Source organism: Gadus chalcogrammus, chromosome 21, assembly GCF_026213295.1.
Source record: "Gadus chalcogrammus isolate NIFS_2021 chromosome 21, NIFS_Gcha_1.0, whole genome shotgun sequence".
NCBI lineage: Eukaryota > Metazoa > Chordata > Actinopteri > Gadiformes > Gadidae > Gadus > Gadus chalcogrammus.
The window spans coordinates 15,360,015-15,381,994 of record NC_079432.1 but is presented as its reverse complement, the minus strand read 5'-3'; the positions used below and the strand labels follow the sequence as shown (position 1 = coordinate 15,381,994).

Below are 21,980 nucleotides of genomic sequence, written 5' to 3'. Positions count from 1 at the left end.
AGCAACAGTGAGGAACCAGAGTGATATAAAGAGAGAGAGCTGCCCCTTTTATGTTCTTACACGCATGGAGAAGAGTGATAAAGTGTTCTAGTGATGAAGAGTGTTGTGGTGGTCAAGAGTGTAGTGGTGAGGATGAATTGTGGGGTGGAGAATGAAGTGATCTGTTGATTACGTTATGTTGAGGAAGACTGCATTATGGCGATGAAGAGTGTACTAGTGAAGAAGAGTTTTATAGTAATGAAGGGTGTTGTGTGTGTGTGTGTGTGTGTGTGTGTGTGTGCAGTGGGATGGAGGCTATTGTGTGTTTTGACCAAGTGTTATTTGTGGGGATTGAGAGTTTTTCCTCATGATGTATGTGTGTTCCAGGTTGCCGTGGTGAAGATGAAGGAGACTGAGAGGGTCTACGCCATGAAGATCCTCAACAAGTGGGAGATGCTGAAGAGAGCCGAGGTAACGCACACGCACGCACTCGCATGCACACGGGTGCACAAGCTGCCTGGTGCTGGCGCCCACACATCATGTTTGTAGTCCTCTCGGCCAGGTACCAACTGTACCCATAGCACAAACCATCGCTTTTTCCCAATGGTTACATTTCTTTGTTGAACAGACCTATGTTTAAATTCCCTTACATATGAGGGTACAACCTTATAACATGCTGAGTCAAGAGTCCTGGAATTGTAGCTATTAAATGTGGACCTGCTGTCAATGTTGTGTTGGCAAGTAAAAATGTGTTTAAAATGGTATGCTTTTTTCTTTTTGGATGTTGATGATATCGGTGGTGGTTGGAGTGGTGGTGATGATGGAGGCCTTGTGTTGTCTTTTCAGACGGCTTGTTTCCGAGAGGAGCGTAACGTTCTGGTCAACGGAGACAGCCAATGGATCACGGCGCTTCACTACGCATTCCAGGACGACAACTACCTGGTCAGTACACAGATACTACTATTAGTACTACTGTAAATGCAACCAATGGAATACTAGGATATTCTTGAATTTCCTTACACCTGCGACAATTACTGTAGTACAGGAATATAAAGATGTTGCCCGTAAACATAAACCAAACATCACTTGGTCTCAGGTATTTAGAAAAATGAGTGTCTAAGGAGTGACACAGTGACGTAGCAATCGTATTCAACCTCTTTAGCCTAAGGAAGTGTGTTTCTGTTTCTGTAGTACCTGGTGATGGACTACTACGTGGGCGGTGACCTTTTGACCCTGCTGAGTAAGTTTGAGGACCGTCTGCCGGAGGATATGGCTCGGTTCTACGTGGCCGAGATGGTCCTGGCCGTCCACTCCATCCACCAGCACAACTACGTTCACAGGTTCGAGTCCCACCTTTCTCACTGTATGCTCCACCTCACTACAAAGACAAACCGAAGTATCTGCGTCAACAGTGGAACTGAGAATAAAAGCTTTAAAGTGGTTTGACTCTCCAGTAGGGCTGGGCGATATACCGGTAGTAAAATTGATACCGGTATATTTTTGAAAGAGATATGTAGTTGAGACAATATCGCCATACCGGTATATTATATATTATTTTGATATTGCCTTGCCAGCGCTATTTTATAAGGCCGACCGCTGCTCCCTGAGCCTAAAAGCCATGTTCAGCTGCTCAATCCCGCCTCTTACATGTACGTAGTGTTCTCCCACCCACGTTACACGTCACAACAAGCTTTGAACAAAAACATAGCGGACACAGTGGTAGAGTACGGAACCCGCTAAGGGACATTGGGAAATAATAATGTTTTTAACGTTTCTCGTGAGCACGAGAAAGTATCTGGTGCTCACGAGAAAGTATCTGACATGATTTTAGCTTGTGTGTCCAGCCAATTGTGCGTGTCAATGAGGAATTTGATCCATACAAAATAATCCCCAACATTTTTTACCGTTGGCCCTTAAAATGCACATTGCCTTTTTTTTTTTACTATGAATGGCTGTAATGGCAAAACAACGTCAGTACAACATCAAAGTGCAGCAACTAGTGTTTCAACTTAGATATCTTGTTTTTTTTCAAAAAACAAGAATAATAATGTAACTGGTTTACAATTAAGATGTCCATCTCTTTAAAAGAGATGTTTTTTTTTGATTTTGAGATAAAAAAAAATACCAAGGCAGGCCGCTGTATCTGCATGGGGAAAACGCATCATCTGCCTTTTGGATTCAAAGATCAAACCATGAGACTTTGTGACAACATAAAACATAGATCCACAAGTTTTTTTTGTGTCATGCCAAAAATTGTGAGTTACTGCGGTTTGTTTTTGTAGGGCAGTGCACTAGCATAGCCTCCACATGGACAGGCACTTGCGTAACGCTCACTGCACTGGTAGCACTGGTGATACAAGCCCTGGCGCTCCCAACCATAGACGTTAGGCGCACCTGTCATTTATGTAGTTTTTTATGTAGATACTTTTTTAGGGGGCTTAGCACCACAGCCGTAGTGCTGGTTTAGATTGATTTGAATTAAGGATACTAAATAAATGGAATCCAGAAATCAAAATTGAACACTTAACATTTGCTGATACATTTGGCAAGTAGGCTGACTTGGGCTTTTTCTGACCTTAAAATTACAGACATCTTTAAATATTTAACTAAAGAACAGCTTCCATTTATGGAAATTATGTTTCCATAGTAAGCAAGAGTGCACATTGTAAGTCTGAATATTTAAAGTATCAATAATACCCCCTTTAAAATGGTACATTCCCCCGGAAACACCCCTATAAATGTGCAATGGTAGGGCCAGCCCTCTCTCGCGTTGAGGAATAATGATGAAGAAACGGTAAATTCGCAAGCAGTTTCTGTCATTACTTCATTTTAATACATCTTATTTAATAGACTAATTTATAAATGATCCAACGCAGAAATTAATCTGAACACTGCACATCCTGAGTGCACTAATTAGCGAATGTACAAGGGAAGGACTTCGACATTAATAATGTTTTAAAAAATTGCACCAGATGGGGAAATATTTCCGCTAGCACAAACGCTCCAAATTGTATACTTTTAGGTTGCACAGATTCAATTTCAGGAGAATATGCGTCAAAAACGTTTGCAGTTTCGATCCCTGTAATTTGCAACATGGTTTTGCATTGTAGCAAGGGGTTGTAGGACTGAACAGAAACTGGAGGACTATTTGGGTGTGTCTCTTTCAACTTCCTGTTACAGCTTCCATACAGGAAGAGGCCTCTTCCTGGAGGGAATGTCCTCTGGGAAATGTAGTTTTGTACTGGGCAGTTTTCCAGCTTCCTTCAACGATACCTCTCCTTAATATAATTACAGCAGTTTAATACTATACTTAATATTACGAGAAAGCATTAAGCTTTTCTTTATATACCTAGATATAACTAGAAGCTACTAACCCCCTCCTTAATTTAACTCCAAAAGATAAACCGTCATCCTTATATAACGACATCTATATAATCTATACTCTATGATGTTTAGTTCTATATATTGTATTCAATGTTTTCCAGGGACATCAAACCAGACAATGTCCTGTTGGATGTCAACGGCCACATCCGCCTTGCAGACTTTGGCTCCTGTCTCAAGATGATGAAGGACGGCACGGTAACACACACACACACACACAAAAACACACACATATGAACACACGTACACGAGCGTCAACATCACAGTCCAAACAAAGTGGCCCTGTTCTTTTCTGTCTCTCTCAACCATCATCATAGAACTACAACTGTAATGGCCGCTCTTTGCTTCCAGGTCCAGTCTTCAGTCGCCGTGGGGACTCCAGACTACATTTCCCCTGAGATCTTGCAAGCCATGGAGGACGGCATGGGGCGCTATGGTCCGGAGTGTGACTGGTGGTCCCTTGGGGTCTGCATGTACGAGATGCTGTACGGAGAGACCCCCTTCTACGCAGAGTCCCTGGTGGAGACCTACGGAAAGATCATGAACCATGAGGTGAGCCCCCTTGCTGATCGCGGTGCCTCGCAAACATACTGTGATTATCTGTTTACCAAGTCATACGCATATGAACACACATTACCCACAAGACTTCTTACCGTCCCCACTAAGACTACATAACACATCTTACTGTCTCACTAATACACCTTACTGTCTCCACTCGTACACCACAACACACCACACTGTCTCACTAATACACCTTACTGTCTCACTAATACACCATAACACACCACACTGTATCACTAATACACCTTACTGTCTCACTAATACACCATAACACCCCTTACTGTCTCACTAATACACCATAACACACCACACTGTATCACTAATGCACCTTACTGTCTCACTAATACACCATAACACCCCTTACTGTCTCACTAATACACCATAACACACCACACTGTATCACTAATACACCTTACTGTCTCCACTCGTACACCATAAGACACCACACTGTATCACTAATACACCTTACTGTCTCACTAATACACCATAACACCCCTTACTGTCTCACTAATACACCTTACTGTCTCACTAATGCACCATAACACCCCTTACTGTCTCACTAATACACCTTACAGTCTCACTAATACACCTTACTGTCTCACTAATACACCATAAAACACCTTACTGTCTCAGTCATACACCTTAACACACCTTACTGTCTCCACTCATACACCTTAACACACCTTACTGTCTCACTTATACACCATAACACACCTTACTGTCTCACTCATACACCATAACACACCTTACTGTCTCACTAATACACCATAACACACCTTACTGTCTCACTCATACACCATAACACACCTTACTCGAGCTAGCTCTCGTAGAGTGTAGGTTTCCAGGACAGTCTGCCTCTCCACGGAGCTCGTCCTAGTTGAGCTGCTATTTAAAAACTCTTTCAATCTATGAAAAAAGCTCCCCCGGTGGTACAAGGCCCATTTTTTTCTTTCTTCCTGTCACGTCATCTTTATTTATATAGCATGTGCATGCTACTTGCTACATATAGCGTTCTACATAGAGCCTGCTGCATATAGCATAGCATAGCATGCTGTATCGTCAAACTACATGGCCAAGCTACAAATAGCATGCTACATTGGCAGGCTACATAATATAGTTTTCTAGATAATTATGATGAAACATTCAAAATAGCCTTATTTAGATTACCACCTTAGTACCTACCTTGTGCATGCCTTATTTCTCTACCATATTTGTACATATTGTGTTTAAATGATATTTTGTGATATCACTTGCATCTGGACTGGGCTGCACCAGATATGTGTTAGTTTGTAGCTAAAGCCCTTACTAAGTCCGTAGTGAACATTAATTCATTTCAGACTGCCACTATACTTAATTTGATTACAGCCCGAAACGCGCAAATATTGTTCTCACTGGTAACACCTTAGTAATGCGCTTCAGTTGCTTCAGAGGTTAGACGTGACGATCACCATGTTGTTACAATCACCAAGTTACGATGTAAACCAGGAGGTGCATGAGAAGACCAGAGAAGAGTTTACTGTATGTTTGGTTGTACAATTATTTTAAATTTAGAATTGCTTTTTTTTTAGTTAAAAAGGTAAACCAGCACAGCATCCTTACAGGCTGGTACTACATGAATCTCTTCAGTGTGCTTTTATTATTATTTTTTGTGGTACATACAGCTAGGGCTGGCCCGAATTATTCAAATATTCTAATACTCGTTCGGAAAATTAGTATTCAAAGCTTAAATCAGTATTCGGAGCTTCGTTTTTTTTTTCTTTCACGTACGTGACGTTACCAGAGCGAGGGAGGCAAACTATAAGCGTCAGCTACACCAAGCAGAGAAGCGAGAGAGGTGGAGGAAGAATAGATATCTTGTTTCCCTTTACTTTATAACACAACATTAGCGGGATCTCTGGAGGAAAAGTAATACTTAAAACCTTATCTTAGTTGTTTGTTTACGTTCGCTGTACAGCGCCGCGCCAATCAACTGTGACTGGCTTGCTGCAGAGCGTGAGCGTCTTGGGAATACCCGGTCAATATAATGGATATAATATGGACACATAAGACAATCAATATTCGGTATTTGTTATGGATTTATTGTACAAATTCCCTGAAAAGAAGCACGTTCCAGGATGAATTGAAAAGGTCCCGTAAGGGCTGAGATGGCAGAACAGCTGATTTGGAACGGAGCAACAGCTGTTCGCTTTCACGGGGAAAAACTAAGGAACTTCAACCTACTTATGCCTACTAATTAACGTTCAAAAGCTATTAAATCTTCAACAAAATATGCAGATACTGTCAAAATCGGTTCCAGGGAGTATATAGGGATTATTAATGTTTTTGATTATTATTCGAATATTCGCTCGGAAAAACCAACGAGTATTCGAAGCCTGAAAAATGGCATTCGGGCCAGCCCTACATACAGCAGGCAACATGAGCGTCCTACATACAGCCCGCTACACCGACGTGCTAGCATATATTTAGTCTTTCTCCATTCAGCATGCTACACCGTCGTGAAGGTTGTGAGGGGAAGAGGATGTTCTGTCCATGCAGCGTGCCTCATCGGTGTGCTTTGCCACATTCAGCAAGCTACATGGTTAGCATGGTAGTATGAGGTAGAGGACCGGCTGTGTCTCATATCAGCTACATGGGTGTGCTACACACGGCATGCTACATGGGCATGAAGGTTGAAGTATAAGGGTTAGGAGGCCGTCCGCCTTGGGGTGTCCTCATCCGATCTCTGCTCTGACTGCCCCAATTTCCCCTCACTGTCTTCTACTTAACAGCGTTTGTGCCTGCCTGTATACATATTAGTGCTGTCAGTTAAACGCATTATTAACGGCAATAACGCAAACAGATTTTAATGGCGTTAATTAAAAAAATATATAATAATCTTTGGCTCAAAACAAAGAAGCAGTAGCCTGACTGCAATGTTCAAGGCAGTATGTTTGTATGTTCATCGTTTAATTGCACTATAGGCTTTTTTTTTGTATCGTCCTGTTTTGATCAGTATATGCCAATGTTGTTCAATCAATAAAAAAACATTTGCACAAGGCAAATGAAATCAAGGGATATTTAGCATAGAAAAAACATTTGCGATTAATCGCGATTGCTCGCGATTAATCGCAAGTTAACTATGACATTAATCGCAATTAAATATTTTAATCGCTTGACAGCACTAATGCATATCTGTCAATATACGTGTTCCTGTCTCTGTGTATATGTGTTTCTGTGTCTGCACATGTTTGTATGTTTCCTCAGAATCCTAACGTCTCCGTCTGTGTTTTCAGGAGCGTTTCCAGTTCCCCTCCAGTGTGTCGGACGTCTCGGAAGACGCCAAGGACCTCATCCAGAAGCTCCTCTGCTCCCGGGACCGCCGCCTGGGCCTCAACGGCATCTCCGACTTCAAGAACCACCCGTTCTTCAAGGGCATCGACTGGGAGCACATCCGCTCCATGGAGGCGCCCTACATCCCCGACGTCTCCTCCCCCTCCGACACGTCCAACTTCGACGTGGACGACGACGTGCTCAAGAACCCTGTAAGTCCACGTCCAAGGAGACAGTAGACCCAGGACACACTAGACCAGGGGGACACTAGACCAGGGGGACACTAGACCAGGGGGACACTAGACCAGGGGGACACTAGACCGGGGGGACACTAGACCGGGGGGACACTAGACCGGGGGGACACTAGACCGGGGGGACACTAGACCGGGGGGACACTAGACCGGGGGGACACTAGACCGGGGGGACACTAGACCGGGGAGACACTAGACCGGGGAGAGACTAGACCGGGGAGAGACTAGACCGGGGAGAGACTAGACCGGGGAGAGACTAGACCGGGGAGAGACTAGGCAGGGGAGGGACTAGGCAGGGGAGGGAGGAGGCAGGGGAAACACACTGGACCAAGTAGATGCTAGTCACGCTGGGACAATAGGTTGTTACGTTATTCTTACTTGCTTGTATTTACTCTGTGTGTGTGTGTGTGTGTGTGTGTGTGTGTGTGTGTGTGTGTGTGTTTCCAGGAAATCGCCCCCCCTACGTCTCACACGGGCTTCACCGGTCAGCACTTGCCCTTCGTAGGCTTCACCTACACCACAGAGAGCTGCTTCTCCGACGGGGGCAGCGCCGGCCTCGGAGGGGTGAGGGTGGGGGAGGAGGGGGGGGAGGCGGGGCAGGACGTGGAGGTCTTTGAGAAGAGGATCCGTCGACTGGAGCAGGAGAAACTGGAGCTGAACCGCAAACTACAAGGTGAGCAACGAAAGACACACACTCATAGAGGGAAGGCGAGCTCAGCCACGATGGTGCACGAACACACAGCTGCACAAACATACATGTGAAAACACACATGTATGCAAAAACGCACATATGCACAAACACACAAACACGCATGCACCGATACACAAACACTGAGAAACCTACAGACTGACATGCACGCACCCGCATATTCATGTGCATTCCAGTTAGCACATTGTGTTTTCTATGGTAGACATAATATCCACCCATATTATATCTACTAAATGGTGTGTGTGTGTGTGTGTGTGTGTGTAGAGTCCACACTGGCCCTGCAGGCCCCTGGTGGGGGCAGCGGGGGGACTCTGAGCCGAGACAAGGAGATGAAGAAGCTCAACGAGGAGATTGAGAGGCTGAAGAAGAAGCTGACGGGTGCGTAGAACGTACCTAACTGTCATACTGAGGGTCAGGACACTGACTTATACCAGCTTCAATTTCTCTGAGGTTTCGAATGTTGAGAATTTTAATATATAATAATATTAATATTATTTTTCCCATCGTTAGAAATGTAGTACAATATGATATATCTTATTTTCGATATCTTAATTTCGTGACAGTAAAATACCATTTGAGGACAATAAAAAATAATGGAGAATGTTTGGCCATTCACGGTGGTCTCTCCATCACGCCTCTGAACACATCTGAAGTCTGTCAATGGGGCGTGTCACTTCCTCCCACGTCCTCCGGTAACCTTTTGACCAATCAGTGTTTCCGGGGGCAGATGCTGCAAGCACCTCTCACTCTGTAAGAGTTCCGGCTCGTAACCATGGAAACGCCTCCTTCAGTCACGATCCCATCCATTTATATCGGCGGGGAGATTAGAAATGGTTATTTTGTGAACACAAGGCCAAACAATCAAATCTGTCTCGGAGAAGCCTAGTTTGCTTTATAATAGAGAAAATCATGCGTTATGAATGCCAAAAACTGCCAAAAAAGAAAGCGTATGTACCCTGAATGTCATAATAGTTTGTCTCCTGATAATGATGCAGTATGATGATGATCAATGATCTATACATGATGGTCGATGATTGTAACCCGCTTCCTGCTCTCACTGTATCCTAGACTCTGATAGGCTGGAGCAGCAGCTGGAGGACGCCGTGACTCTGCGTCAGGACTACGAAAGCTCCGCCTCCAAACTCAAAGCCCTGGAAAAGCAGGTCAAAGCCCTGAGACAGGAGAAAGATGAGATCCATAAGGTACCTGGTCAGCGGTTCGATCCCTGTCACAAAAACTATCGGGGGGGTATGTCCAACGGTTAGGGATTCAAGCCCTGCATGTCACTCCTGCTTTCCTTCTCATCACTTTGTCTCTCTCCCTGTCAAACTCTTGTTTTCTTTCCTCCTCCTCCATCTCTCCTCTCTCTCTTGCTCCTCCCTCTTCTTCTTCCTTCTCTCTCTTCCTCCTGCTCCTCCCTCTTCCTCCTCCTTCTCCCTCTTCTCTCCTCCATTCTTGTGAACCTTCTCTTCTCCTGTTCCTCCCCCTCTTCCTCCTCCTTTCCCTCTTCTCTCCTCCATTCTTGTGAACCTTCTCTTCTCCTCTTCCTCCTCCTCCTCCTCCTCCTCCTCCTCCTTCTCCCTCTTCTCTCCTCATTCTTGTGAACCTTCTCTTCTCCTCTTCCTCCTCCTCCTCCTCCTTCTCCCTCTTCTCTCCTCATTCTTGTGAACCTTCTCTTCTCCTGTTCCTCCCCCTCTTCCTCCTCCCCCCTCTTCTCTCCTCATTCTTGTGAACCTTCTCTTTTCCTCCTCCTCCTCCTCCTCCTCCTTCTTCCCCCTCTTCTCTCCTCATTCTTGTGAACCTTCTCTTCTCCTCCTCCTCCTGCTCCTCCTCCTGCTCCTCCCCTGAGCAGCAGCTCCTCGACGCCCTGGAGCGCCTGCGGTCCCAGACTAAGGAGCTGAAGGAGGCCCACTCCCAGAGGAAGCTGGCCCTGCAGCAGTTCTCTGAGCTGTCGGAGCGCATGGCCGAGCTGCGCTCGTCCAAGCAGAAGCTCTCGCGCCAGCTCCGCGACAAGGAGGAGGAGATGGATGCCGTCAGCCAGAAGATGGATGCCATGCGGCAGGAGATCCGCAAGACGGAGAAGGCCCGCAAGGAGGTGTGTGTGGGGAGAGGGTGTCCCTGAGGGGGTTTACTATGAACTGGTTTACAGGCTCCTAGTGGATCTGAGTTGGTTCGTAATGTTAAAGTGGATCTGAACTGGTTAAGTCTAAATCTGAGCTGGTTTAAAAAGTCATAGTTTATCAGAACTTGTTAAAATCTTATTGTTTGGGCTTGTTAAGAATGTAAAATACAACTTTCTGTGTTTCAATATATTTCAGTATGTAAGGCTTTAGGATCCAGCGTATAACAGTGTTAACGCTCTCTGTGTGGTTCCCAGCTGGAGTCCCAGTTGGAGGAAGCGCGGGCGGAGGCGTCTAAAGAGAAGAAGCTGAGGGAGCACAGCGAGGTGTACTCCAAGCAGCTGGAGTCGGAGCTGGAGATGCTCAAGGTGGGTGGCGTCTAGTCTGCCTTCTGAAGGCCAAACCACTGCTTCTCAAGATGAGATCACACGTCGGGGTGACGGAGGGACATCTTCTTCTTTGTCTGCCATTCACATAAATGTTAATTGGTCCCTTCCCCTTCACGTTATGAAGATGTAGCTAATGTCCAAATATGACATTTGGCCACTTCTGCGAGACTATTCTCAGTATGCGCGACAATAAACGCAACGGCATAGACCCAGGGCGCCCCAATGACGACAATACAATAAAATACGATGCAGTCTTTTAATGTCCGCATGGGGAGATTCCACCCAGGGAATAACACGGGTCGGTGGCTAATCACCTCTGTGGTTCCCCCCCCCCCTCAGGTGAAGCAGGGCCGTAGCACAGGGCGGAGCACCGCCGGCAGCCCCGAGTCCCAGCAGGAGCTGACCCGGGTCAAGTCTGAGCTGGACAAGAAGGCCCTGTTCTACGAGGAGGAGCAGCTGAGGCGGGAGGCGTCCCACACCTCCGAGCTCAAGAGCCTCCGCAAGGAGCTGCAGGACTCTGAGGGGCAGCAGCTGACCATGCACAAGGAGCTGATGGTCCTCAAGGACAAGCTGGAGAAGACCAAGAGGGACCGGTACGGTCTGGCTGCGGTCTGGGGAGGGCAGGCTAGGGTCTGGCTAGGGTCTGGCTGAGCTGGTCTGGCTAGTCTAGGGTACTTGCGAGGCTAAGCTAGGTTCAGTATGGCTAGATCTGGATATGCTAGGCTAGGTATGGCTACGGTAGGCTAGGTCTGGCTTAGCTGGTCTTCCTCGTCTAGGGTACTTGCTAGGCTGAGCTAGGTTAGATATGGGTAGATCTGGATATGCTACGCTAGGTATGGCTAGGTCTGGCTTAGCTGGTCTGGCTAGTCTAGGGTACTTGCGAGGCTAAGCTAGATTAGTTATGGGTAGATCTGGAAACGCTAGGCTAGGTCTGGCTTAGCTGGTCTGGCTAGTCTAGGGTACTGGCTAGGCTAAACTAGGTTAGATTTGGCTTGATCTATATGCTAGGCTAGGTATGGCTAGGGTAGGCTGGGTCTGGCTAAACTGGTCTGGCTAGTCTAGGGTACTTGCAAGGCAAGATTTGGTATGGCTAGATCTGGCTATGCTAGGCTAGGATGAGCTAGGTGAGGCTAAGCTATGATGGGTTAAAAATGACAACATGTACTGTTTTTCTGTTTGTGTGTGTGTAGACAAGTGGAGAGTGAGGAGGCGCTGGGGGCGGTGAAGGAGAAGTACGAGAGGGAGCGCAGCATTCTGACAGAGGAGAACCTCAAGCTGACCTCAGAGGCCGACAAGGTACGACAAGAAGGACCTGTCAATCATGTTGAAGCTGACGCCGGCAATGTTTTCGCCGCAGTAAACACAGCAGAAGTATTATACCATCTCCCTTCCTATCTCTGTTTCTCGCTCTCTTCCATATTTCTCCTCTCTGCCTCCCTCTCTCTGTCTTTGGATCTCTCTTTCTCTTTCTCTCCGTCTCTCTGTCTCTCGGTCTCTCTCTACCAGCTGGCCAGCTTCGCGGATAAGCTGACCGATCAGAACCGCCAGTTGGAGGATGAGCTCCAGGAGGTGGCGTCTAAGAAGGACAGTGTGGCGCACTGGGAGGCCCAGATAGCAGAGATTATCCAATGGTGAGACCAGTTGACCAGACCAGTGCACCACACCAGTTAACCTCATCAGTGTACCAAACCAGTTTAAATACAAACCAGTTCACCACACCAGTTTACCAAACAAGTTGACCAAACCAGTTAAAATATACGACAGTTTACCACACTAGCTTACTAAACCAGGCTACCAAAGCATTACCAAACAATGCCTTCATATTCATTCTATCATTCTGTATTCAGTATATAGCTTTGATTTAGGTTAGTGTTAATTATACATGTAACCCTGTGTACTCAGGGCGAGAGATGAGAATACTATATTCAGTATGTGTTTACACATGTTGCTGTTTGCTAGGTTAGTGTTATTAATCATCATCAATCATTAACCTGTGTTCAGGGTGAGATGACATATAGTCAGTATATATTTATTTACACATGTTGCTGTGTGCTGGGTTAGTTATTGTACATGTAAACCTGTGTGGTAGGTTAGTGTTATTAAACGTGTTAACCTGTGTGCTAGGTTAGTGTTATTGTTAACCTGTGTGCTAGGTTAGTGTTATTAAACGTGTTAACCTGTGTGCTAGGTTAGTGTTATTAAACGTGTTAACCTGTGTTCAGGGTGAGCGATGAGAAGGACGCCCGGGGCTACCTCCAGGCGCTGGCCTCCAAGATGACGGAGGAGCTGGAGTCTCTACGGAGCTCCAACCTGGGATCCAGGACCCTGGTAACACACACACACAGACACAGACACAGACAGACAGACAGACAGACAGACAGACAGACAGACCAATGTACACACTCCTCTCAGTCGTATAATATGTTGCTACCTTTTCGGTTCGACGGGTAGTATTTCAGGTAGCGTGTTGACACGTGTTGCATGCTTTGTGAAATTGAAATGCCTCCTCAGCAACTATCTGGAGTGGCCACGCCCCCTAAGAGGCCCTTGCCTCCTATTGGTGGGGACAAAAGGGTGAGTGAGCCAGGCACGGGTCTCCAAGCAATCCATATAGGTTACCGCTCTGAACTGGATTCTGCTTGCATGCTCATAGGCTGAGCTGTCTGTCATTCACAAAGTGGTTGTGATCATTGTCTGATCATTCTGATCAGACAACCGGCCATTGTGTCATATCCCAGTGTGATACTGAGCTACTTAAAGTTTAGTTATGTTGGCCAGTGATTGCTAATTTCTTTTGAGTATAGGTTTAGTCAATGTAGGGTTTGGATAGGTAAGTCTAGGTTTAGGTTAGTTCATTTTTCGTTTTGATAGTTACGTTGCAAGTTATATTAGTGTTAGTTTAGCTTATTCTTTGGTAAAATAGATTAAGATGGAATCAGTAAAATTAAAAGTTTTTCAATTCCTCATTCTGCAGACGCTTTTATCCAAAGTGTATGTGAAGGCAGACTTGTTAAGGAGAAGGTCGGGTTATGGGGCATCTTGCTCTAGGGGGCCTACAGGTAGACCCCAACGTTTGGGAGTCAAACTCCCTAACCCCTATACTATTCTACCCCGCTTTAATACATACTGAGCATCAGTCAGTCTTCAATACGTACTGAGCATCAGTCAGTCTTCAATACGTACTGAGCATCAGTCAGTCTTCAATACGTACTGAGCATCAGTCAGTCTTCAATACGTACTGAGCATCAGTCAGTCTTCAATACGTACTGAGCATCAGTCAGTCTTTAATACGTACTGAGCATCAGTCAGTCTTCAATACGTACTGAGCATCAGTCAGTCTTCAATACGTACTGAGCATCAGTCAGTCTTCAATACGTACTGAGCATCAGTCAGTCTTCAATACGTACTGAGCATCAGTCAGTCTTCAATACGTACTGAGCATCAGTCAGTCTTTAATACGTACTGAGCATCAGTCAGTCTTTCATACGTACTGTGCGTCAGTCAGTCTTTCATACGTACTGAGCATCAGTCATTCTTTAATACATACTGAGCATCAGTCAGTCTTTAATGCATACTGAGCATCAGTCAGTCTTCAATACGTACTGAGCATCAGTCAGTCTTTAATACATACTGAGCATCAGTCAGTCTTTAATACATACCGAGCCTCAGTCAGTCTTCAATACGTACTGAGAGTCAGTTTTTAATACGTGCTGAGCATCAGTCAGTCTTCAATGCATGCAGAGCATCAGTCAGTCTTTAATACATACTGAGCATCAGTCAGCAGCAAAGGCCACTAAGGAAGACAACGAATTAAAGGGACCATTGTGCCTCGCCTCATCTTATCAACGATCACAGGGTATGCTGGTGGCTGTTCTGATTGGCTGAAAGATCCTTGGCTGTTCCAATTGCCTGTCCTAAACAATAAAATAGGAAGCAGAGGTATTTCTGCTTGCTGTTTCCTGTTTCCTCCGGCCTCCTCCTCCTGTGGTCAGAGTGTTCTAACATCACCATGGCTACCATCCATCACTCGGGCTTCTGTACCACCTGCCGTGTGTGAGACACCGTATTGAAGAGGTTCTGACCTTCTTGCATTGTTGTACCTCTGATTCCACACGCATCGTTCTAACACTATCAACATCCGCATGCGATATCAATGTCCTTGTGAACGTTTGCAAGTGGGGTCCTCTGCCACAGTTTGGGAAAACTCTTGTGTGTTGACCTGTTTCTTACCGGTTCTAACTGGTTATGGCTGGTTCTTACTCCTGGTCTGCTTCTACCCAATCCTGACTGGCTCCCACTGGTCCCGGCTGGTTCTCACTGCTTCCGGTCTGGTTTTGTGTAGGACCCGCTGTGGAAGGTGCGTCGCAGCCAGAAGCTGGACATGTCAGCCCGGCTGGAGTTGCAGTCGGCTCTGGAGGCTGAGATCCGGGCAAAGCAGCTGGTCCAGGACGAGCTCCGCAAAGTCAAGGCCTCCAACATCTCCTATGAAAGGTCAGTCTGGGGTCAACACCAGCGACGGTGAAGACGAGTCTGTGCAGCGTTCAGTGCAGGGTCAACAGGCTGGGCACTGGAGCTGCACGGTGACCCTGTTTTCTGTGGCTGAAAATACGCAACACAAACTTGCATCTGCTGCCCCACACATCGATTTAACCCCAGCGGCATCTTCCTATAATATCAGTGTGCGCATTTGCACATTGTGCCACACTTTGTTTTGCTTGTGGGTAAATTCGTTAAGGACAAGGAGATCTTTGGGCCTCACTGTCTATCTCTGCGTCTCACCGTCTGTCTCTGTCCGTCTCTTTGTCTCCGTCTGTCCAGTAAACTGAGGGAGAGGGAGGAGAAGAGCAGGGACATGGTGGAGCAGCTGGAAAACATGAAGACGGAGCTGGAGGAGAGCCGCTCACGCTCCGATAAAGGTACACATTCTCTTCCTTCTCCTCCTTTTCCTTCAGCTCCTCTAATTACCCATCCAATGTAGCTACTGGCCCAAGGCCAGTCGCCAATACCAAACTGTTGTCATAGCAGTATAACAAAATGTATTTCATTGTTACGCTAGTCCTACCATTATAGTCAGAAAATAAGGATTCTGCAACTATAACATTAACTTTTTTCTCGCTCTCACCCTCCCACTTGTTATCTCTCTCTGTCTCTCTCTCTCTCTCCCCCTCGTGCTGTCTCTCTCTAGGTATGAAGCTTCCAGACTTCCACGACTCTATATTTGAGTACTTCAACACGTCCCCGCTCGCCCACGACCTCACCTTCAGGGTGAGTGAATCTCTCTCCATCTCCTTCACACTTTCAGCCTCATTTGAACTACGGTGTGCATGTGAACATAGGATAGGACTTGTTGACGTGGGATTCTGGTGCTACAGTAGCAAGTACAGCACAGTAGTAGAACGGAAAACACTTTCAGAAAAATGTATTTTAAAAAATGTATTGTATTGTAGACGTAAAATAAATGTGAACTTTGTCATAATGAAGGTGCTCCTTGGAACTAGTAAATCAAAGAGACTTTACAATGTTGAGTGACTCCGTCGGTGTGGTCGTTTTGTGTGGCTGCCATCTAGCGGTGACCTGCTGCCACTGTATCCTTCTGACCTAATGTTGTTTGTGTATGTCTATCAGACCAGCTCAGAGATAGACTCCACCCCCCTGAAACCCGAGAGCGCCCCCACCACCCCCTCCCCCACCACCGAGCACCAGGTGAGTCACGGACGCTCTCTCGCTCACTCACACACACCTAAAGGGTTTTAGTGAGAGAACGTTACAACTTTCTTTCTCGAAAGATAATACTTTATTAATCCCAGATTGGAAAATGTGGGTTTCGTAGCAGGAGTACAGGAAAGTTAAACCAATTAAAATACATAATAGGAATCCGTAATAATAAGCAACCACATACAAAACAATACTGAAATCCTAAAATAAACAAATATTGGCGTAAAACTGAAATGCAGGATGTGATTGTTCCAAATAGTGGCGGTGTATATGCTACATGATTGACCATGTTATCTAACTCCCTGTCTGTCGGCCGTTATAGGAGCTAGTCACTCCCACCACCCCCTCACCCGTCTACCAACCCTCCCTTATCAACACGCCAAAGGTACACACACTCCCTCACACACCCGCCAACACAAATCTGATTGTGTTGACTTAACCGTGTTATGTTGCAGGGAACAAAATAAGATTGCTTATTCAAACTACACTGTTTATATTGTGGTTAATGAATTGAACGATAACTAGGTTAAGATGAGTTTATTATTTGCATGCATGTAATCTAGAGCTACACATATAAACTGTGTGTGTGTGTGTGCAGCCTAAAGCCCACCAGCTGAGTATCAAGACGTTCTCCAGCCCTACCCAATGCACCCACTGCACCTCTCTGATGGTGGGCTTCATTCGACAGGGATACGCCTGCGAAGGTAACGCACACTCTATACAATAGACACACATTACACAAGACACATGGAGTAACACCCTCTATACAATGCACCCACTCTGTAAGAAACTATATAAAGCACACACTGTACAGTATACACTCCATTCAATACACATACTCTGTGAGTGACACTCTATATAGTAAACTACACGGCACGCTACTGCACAATTCACACTCTGTACTCAGTTTTTTTAATAATTTTTTTAATAGAATGTGCAGAAAGGCTGGATATATATCCGTTCATTATTTTAGATTTGAATTTTTTTCTTTTTGACCATTTGTGTATATTTTTAAGTCGAAATTTCAAAGTTCTCAGTCAGTGACAAAGTGTTTTTGGGGAGAGACATGCTGAATAAATACATCATGTTTTCAAACTCACAAATAATCGTTTGAATAAACATGATTTCAATAATGACCAAAATAATTGTGATTATGATTTTTCCCATAATCGAGCAGCCCTATTCTGAACGAGTGGTCACATACACCTCCCCTCTGCATACAACTTACACTCCCTTTTCTCTATCTTGCTCTCCTCACTCCCCCCCCCCCCCCCCCCCCCCCTCCCCTCTTCCCTTTGCAGTGTGCTCCTTTATCTGTCATGTGAGCTGTAAAGATCACGCCCCCCTGGTGTGTCCTATCCCGGCGGAGCAGGCCAAGAGGCCTCTGGGTATTGATGTCCAGAGAGGCATCGGCACCGCCTACAAAGGCTACGTCAGGGTGAGCCGCCACGCTGGTTTACTCTCACTCTACAATGTCTCCCACGGACGTCGGTTAACAGTCCCGTCAGTCAAGATGCCCCATTAACCCGACCTGCTCCTTCATGTCCTATATCTGAATTTACAAAGTTGACTTAGATACAAAAAAAAATTATGGTATAACGTGTGTCTGGTTGTGTGTCTGTGTGCATGCGCGCAGATCCCTAAGCCTACAGGCGTGAGGAGGGGTTGGCAGAAGGTGTATGCGGTGGTGTGTGACTGCAAGCTGTTCCTCTACGAAATCCCTGAGGGCAAAACTACCCAGCCTGGGGTGGCTGCCTCTCTGGTGCTGGACCTCAGGTACCTGACTGATTGCCTGGCTGACTCACTCGCTGCCTGGCCGGCTGGCTGGCTGCATGCCTCCCTGTCTGTCGTCACATGTCTCTTCAATCGGTGTCTGAGTGCCGACAGACAAAGTATGTCCGTCGGTTTGGCTGTGGATTGTGTGTGTTTGCTTACTAACTCTGTGTCTGTGTGTGTTTATTAGAGATGAGGAGTTCTCTGTGAATTCTGTGCTGGCGTCAGACGTGATCCACGCCACGAGGAAGGACGTTCCCTGCATCTTCATGGTATGATCATTAATATGATCCTTTATATCAAATTGTTACTTTCTTACCCCTTTTTTTCTCAGTATGCTCCATGCTGTCATGTTGTTATTGCTATTGTATGTTTCATCGTAGTACTGCAGTATGGTCCCTGTGTAGCATCATTGTAATAGTAGTATCTCCGTGTGCTTCCAGGTGTGCTGGTCCCAGCAGAGTGGGGCGGGCCGGTCGGGGTCTCTGCTGGTGCTGGCCGACAGCGAGGTCGAGAAGAGGAGGTGGGTGGGGGTTCTGGAGAGTCTGCAGAACATCCTGTCCAAGAACCGTCTGAAGAACCGCCAGGTCCACTTCCTGCAGGAGGCCTACGACTCCTCGCTGCCCGCCATCAAGACCACGCTGTCCGCCGCCATCATAGGTAACCCTTAACTTAATGTAGAGCCCTTAACTTAATGCAGACATCCCTGTCAGCCGCCATCATAGGTAACCCTTAACTTAATGTAGAGCCCTTAACTTAATACAGACCACGCTGTCAGCCGCCATCATAGGTAGCCCTTAACCTAATATATCATGTTTAATATAGAGCCCTAACTTAAGGTAAAGGCTTTTGCTTAATACAGTCCAAACTGTCTGCTGACATATGACTCAGATTCAAGTCTTCTGTGATTGGCCAGATTTGTAGCTACATTTATTTGATAATATATCCAATGCCAATTTTACACGCCACTACGGTCACTATGTTAGTGAAGGAGGATGTTGTGACAGGCGTACTAAAGCCAGCCATAACATTAGAAAAGAACAGAGCTAAATTGAAAGACATTGAAAACGCAACCGATTCCTTAGCTTGAATGAACAGCATTCATTATTAAGTATATGAATTGATTTCTTGCCTTCTGCTCTCTCACTGTGTCTCTTTGTCACTCTCTCATCTTGGTCTCTCTCGCTCTCTTTTACAGACCGGGAGCGTATCGCCTTGGGAACGGAGGATGGCCTGTATGTGGTGGAGATCACCAGAGATGGTGAGACCAATACACAGACAGACTGAAGATACTCACCGTGAATGACCTTTTCAAAAAGTTTGAAGAAAATCAGTACACTGTGCACCCTTTAATTAAACCTTTATTAGCTTAATTGGCTGATATTTATATCGGATCAATATGATTGGCTGATATTTATAATGGATTTATATGATTGGCTGATATTTATAATGGACCGATATGATTGGTTGATACTGTACCATATAGATATATATGATTGGTTGATATTTGAACGGACCGATATGATTGGTTGATACTATACCATATAGATGTATATGATTGGTTGATATTTGAACGGACCGATATGATTGGTTGATTGAGGATTGTCTGACTCCACCGTGCCCCTCCAGTGATCGTGCGCGCCTCGGACTCCAAGAAGGTGTACCAGATCGACCTGATCCCCAAGGAGAAGATGGTGGCTCTGCTGTGCGGGCGGACCCGCCAGGTGCACCTCCAGCCCTGGGCCGTGCTGGACGGCGTGGAGGGCTCCTTCGACATCAAGCTGACCGAGACCAAGGGCTGCCAGGCCCTCTGCACGGGGGTGCTCCGGCCCGGGGGGCCCGCCTGCCTTCTGGCCGCCGTCAAACGCCAGGTCAGCCCCCCCACTCACCCAAGCCCTTCTCTACTGAAAGAAGGCCTTTATGTTGGCCGGGTATGTGGTCGATGCCCTGACAGACAGTTGTGGGTTGGATACCTCCTTTAGACAGACGGTTGTGGGTTGGATACCTCCTTTAGACAGACGGTTGTGGGTTGGATACCTCCTTTAGACAGACGGTCGTGGGTTGGATACCTCCTTTAGACAGATGGTTGTGGGTTGGATACCTCCTTTAGACAGACGGTCGTGGGTTGGATACCTCCTTTAGACAGACGGTTGTGGGTTGGATACCTCCTTTAGACAGACGGTTGTGGGTTGGATACCTCCTTTAGACAGACGGTTGTGGGTTGGATACCTCCTTTAGACAGACGGTTGTGGGTTGGATACCTCCTTTAGACAGACGGTTGTGGGTTGGATACCTCCTTTAGACAGACGGTTGTGGGTTGGATACCTCCTTTAGACAGACGGTTCTGTGTTGGATACCTCCTTTGGACAGGCTTTGTGTTTGATACTTTTGACAGAAGAATGTGTGTGATTTCCTACTGTGTGACGCAAGGTTGTGTGTTTGATTCCTCTAAACGACATCTTGCGTGGTTGATGCCACTTTCATACAGACGGTTTTCTGTTCAGTACCTCTTTTATACAGCAGATTGTGTGGTGATTAAATAGGCTCTAGTAGTGAGGCCCAATACGTTGTGTGTACCATACCCACCTCTTACGACCTGAGACTGTGTGTTCAGGCTACCACAGCCAGTGGTCAGGCTGTAAGACTCCCAGGCTCCAGTTCCTCGCAGGGTGACCAACAGAGTGCTGTGTGTCCTGTCCCAGGTGATGTGCTACGAGATCACGCGGGTCAAGCCCCACTTCCGCAAGCTGTGGGAGGTGCAGGCGCCAGGCCTGGCCCAGTGGCTGGGCATGGTGCGGGAGCGCCTGTGCATGGGCTACCCCTCGGGCTTCGCCCTGCTGGCCCTGCAGGGGGAGTCGTCCCCGGTCAGCCTGGTCAGCCCCTCGGATCCCTCGCTGGCCTTCCTGGCCCTCCCGGCGCTGGACGCGCTGCACGCCCTGGAGGTGGGCTCCAGCGAGCTGCTGCTGTGCTTCAGCCAGCTGGGCATCTACGTGGACCCCCAGGGCCGGCGCTCCCGCAGCCTGGAGCTCATGTGGCCCGCCACCCCCCTGGCCTGCAGTAAGGCTATATACTACTACTGTATACTACTGCTATATACTACTGCTATATAATACTACTATTGCTGTATACTACTGCTGTATACTACTGCTATATAATACTACTATTGCTGTATACTACTGCTGTATACTACTACTGTATACTACTGCTATATACTACTGCTATATAATACTACTATTGCTGTATACTACTGCTGTATACTACTGCTATATAATACTACTATTGCTGTATACTACTGCTGTATACTACTACTGTATACTACTGCTATATACTACTGCTATATAATACTACTATTGCTATATACTACTGCTGTATACTACTGCTATATAACACTACTGCTATATACTACTGCTGTATACTACTGCTATATAACACTACTACTGCTATATACTACTACTGCTATATACTACTGCTATATAATACTACTACTGCTATATACTACTGCTATATAATACTACTACTGCTATATACTACTGCTATATAACACTACTGCTATATAACACTACTGCTATATAACACTACTACTGCTATATACTACTGCTGTATACTACTGCTATATAACACTACTAATATATACTACTGCTGTATACTACTGCTATATAACACTACTACTGCTATATACTACTGCTCTATACTACTGCTATATAATACTAATACTGCTATATACTACTGCTATATAACACTACTGCTATATACTACTGCTATATACTACTGCTATATAACACTACTGCTATAT

The 21,980-nt window shown here is 46.1% G+C and overlaps 1 protein-coding gene across 2 annotated transcripts in view; it reads left to right on the top strand.

The window, feature by feature from the left end:
• cdc42bpb (CDC42 binding protein kinase beta (DMPK-like)) overlaps positions 1-21,980 on the top strand; it is a 40,200-nt gene that overhangs the window by 6,659 nt on the left and 11,561 nt on the right. Inside the window, exons 3-31 of one of the 2 annotated variants that reach the window (XM_056580678.1) lie at positions 367-450; positions 826-921; positions 1,171-1,319; positions 3,465-3,558; positions 3,712-3,912; positions 7,194-7,442; positions 7,929-8,154; positions 8,455-8,568; positions 9,259-9,392; positions 10,043-10,285; positions 10,568-10,678; positions 11,039-11,292; positions 11,890-11,995; positions 12,206-12,330; positions 12,922-13,027; positions 13,211-13,273; positions 15,042-15,190; positions 15,518-15,615; positions 15,885-15,964; positions 16,325-16,402; positions 16,737-16,799; positions 17,013-17,118; positions 17,716-17,852; positions 18,051-18,190; positions 18,378-18,459; positions 18,631-18,847; positions 19,386-19,448; positions 19,817-20,058; positions 20,890-21,244. In XM_056580678.1, coding sequence (XP_056436653.1) covers positions 367-450; positions 826-921; positions 1,171-1,319; positions 3,465-3,558; positions 3,712-3,912; positions 7,194-7,442; positions 7,929-8,154; positions 8,455-8,568; positions 9,259-9,392; positions 10,043-10,285; positions 10,568-10,678; positions 11,039-11,292; positions 11,890-11,995; positions 12,206-12,330; positions 12,922-13,027; positions 13,211-13,273; positions 15,042-15,190; positions 15,518-15,615; positions 15,885-15,964; positions 16,325-16,402; positions 16,737-16,799; positions 17,013-17,118; positions 17,716-17,852; positions 18,051-18,190; positions 18,378-18,459; positions 18,631-18,847; positions 19,386-19,448; positions 19,817-20,058; positions 20,890-21,244 — 4,165 coding nt within the window. The remainder of the gene's footprint in view (positions 1-366; positions 451-825; positions 922-1,170; positions 1,320-3,464; positions 3,559-3,711; positions 3,913-7,193; positions 7,443-7,928; positions 8,155-8,454; positions 8,569-9,258; positions 9,393-10,042; positions 10,286-10,567; positions 10,679-11,038; positions 11,293-11,889; positions 11,996-12,205; positions 12,331-12,921; positions 13,028-13,210; positions 13,274-15,041; positions 15,191-15,517; positions 15,616-15,884; positions 15,965-16,324; positions 16,403-16,736; positions 16,800-17,012; positions 17,119-17,715; positions 17,853-18,050; positions 18,191-18,377; positions 18,460-18,630; positions 18,848-19,385; positions 19,449-19,816; positions 20,059-20,889; positions 21,245-21,980) is intronic. The other variant, XM_056580679.1, reaches the window with a different exon arrangement.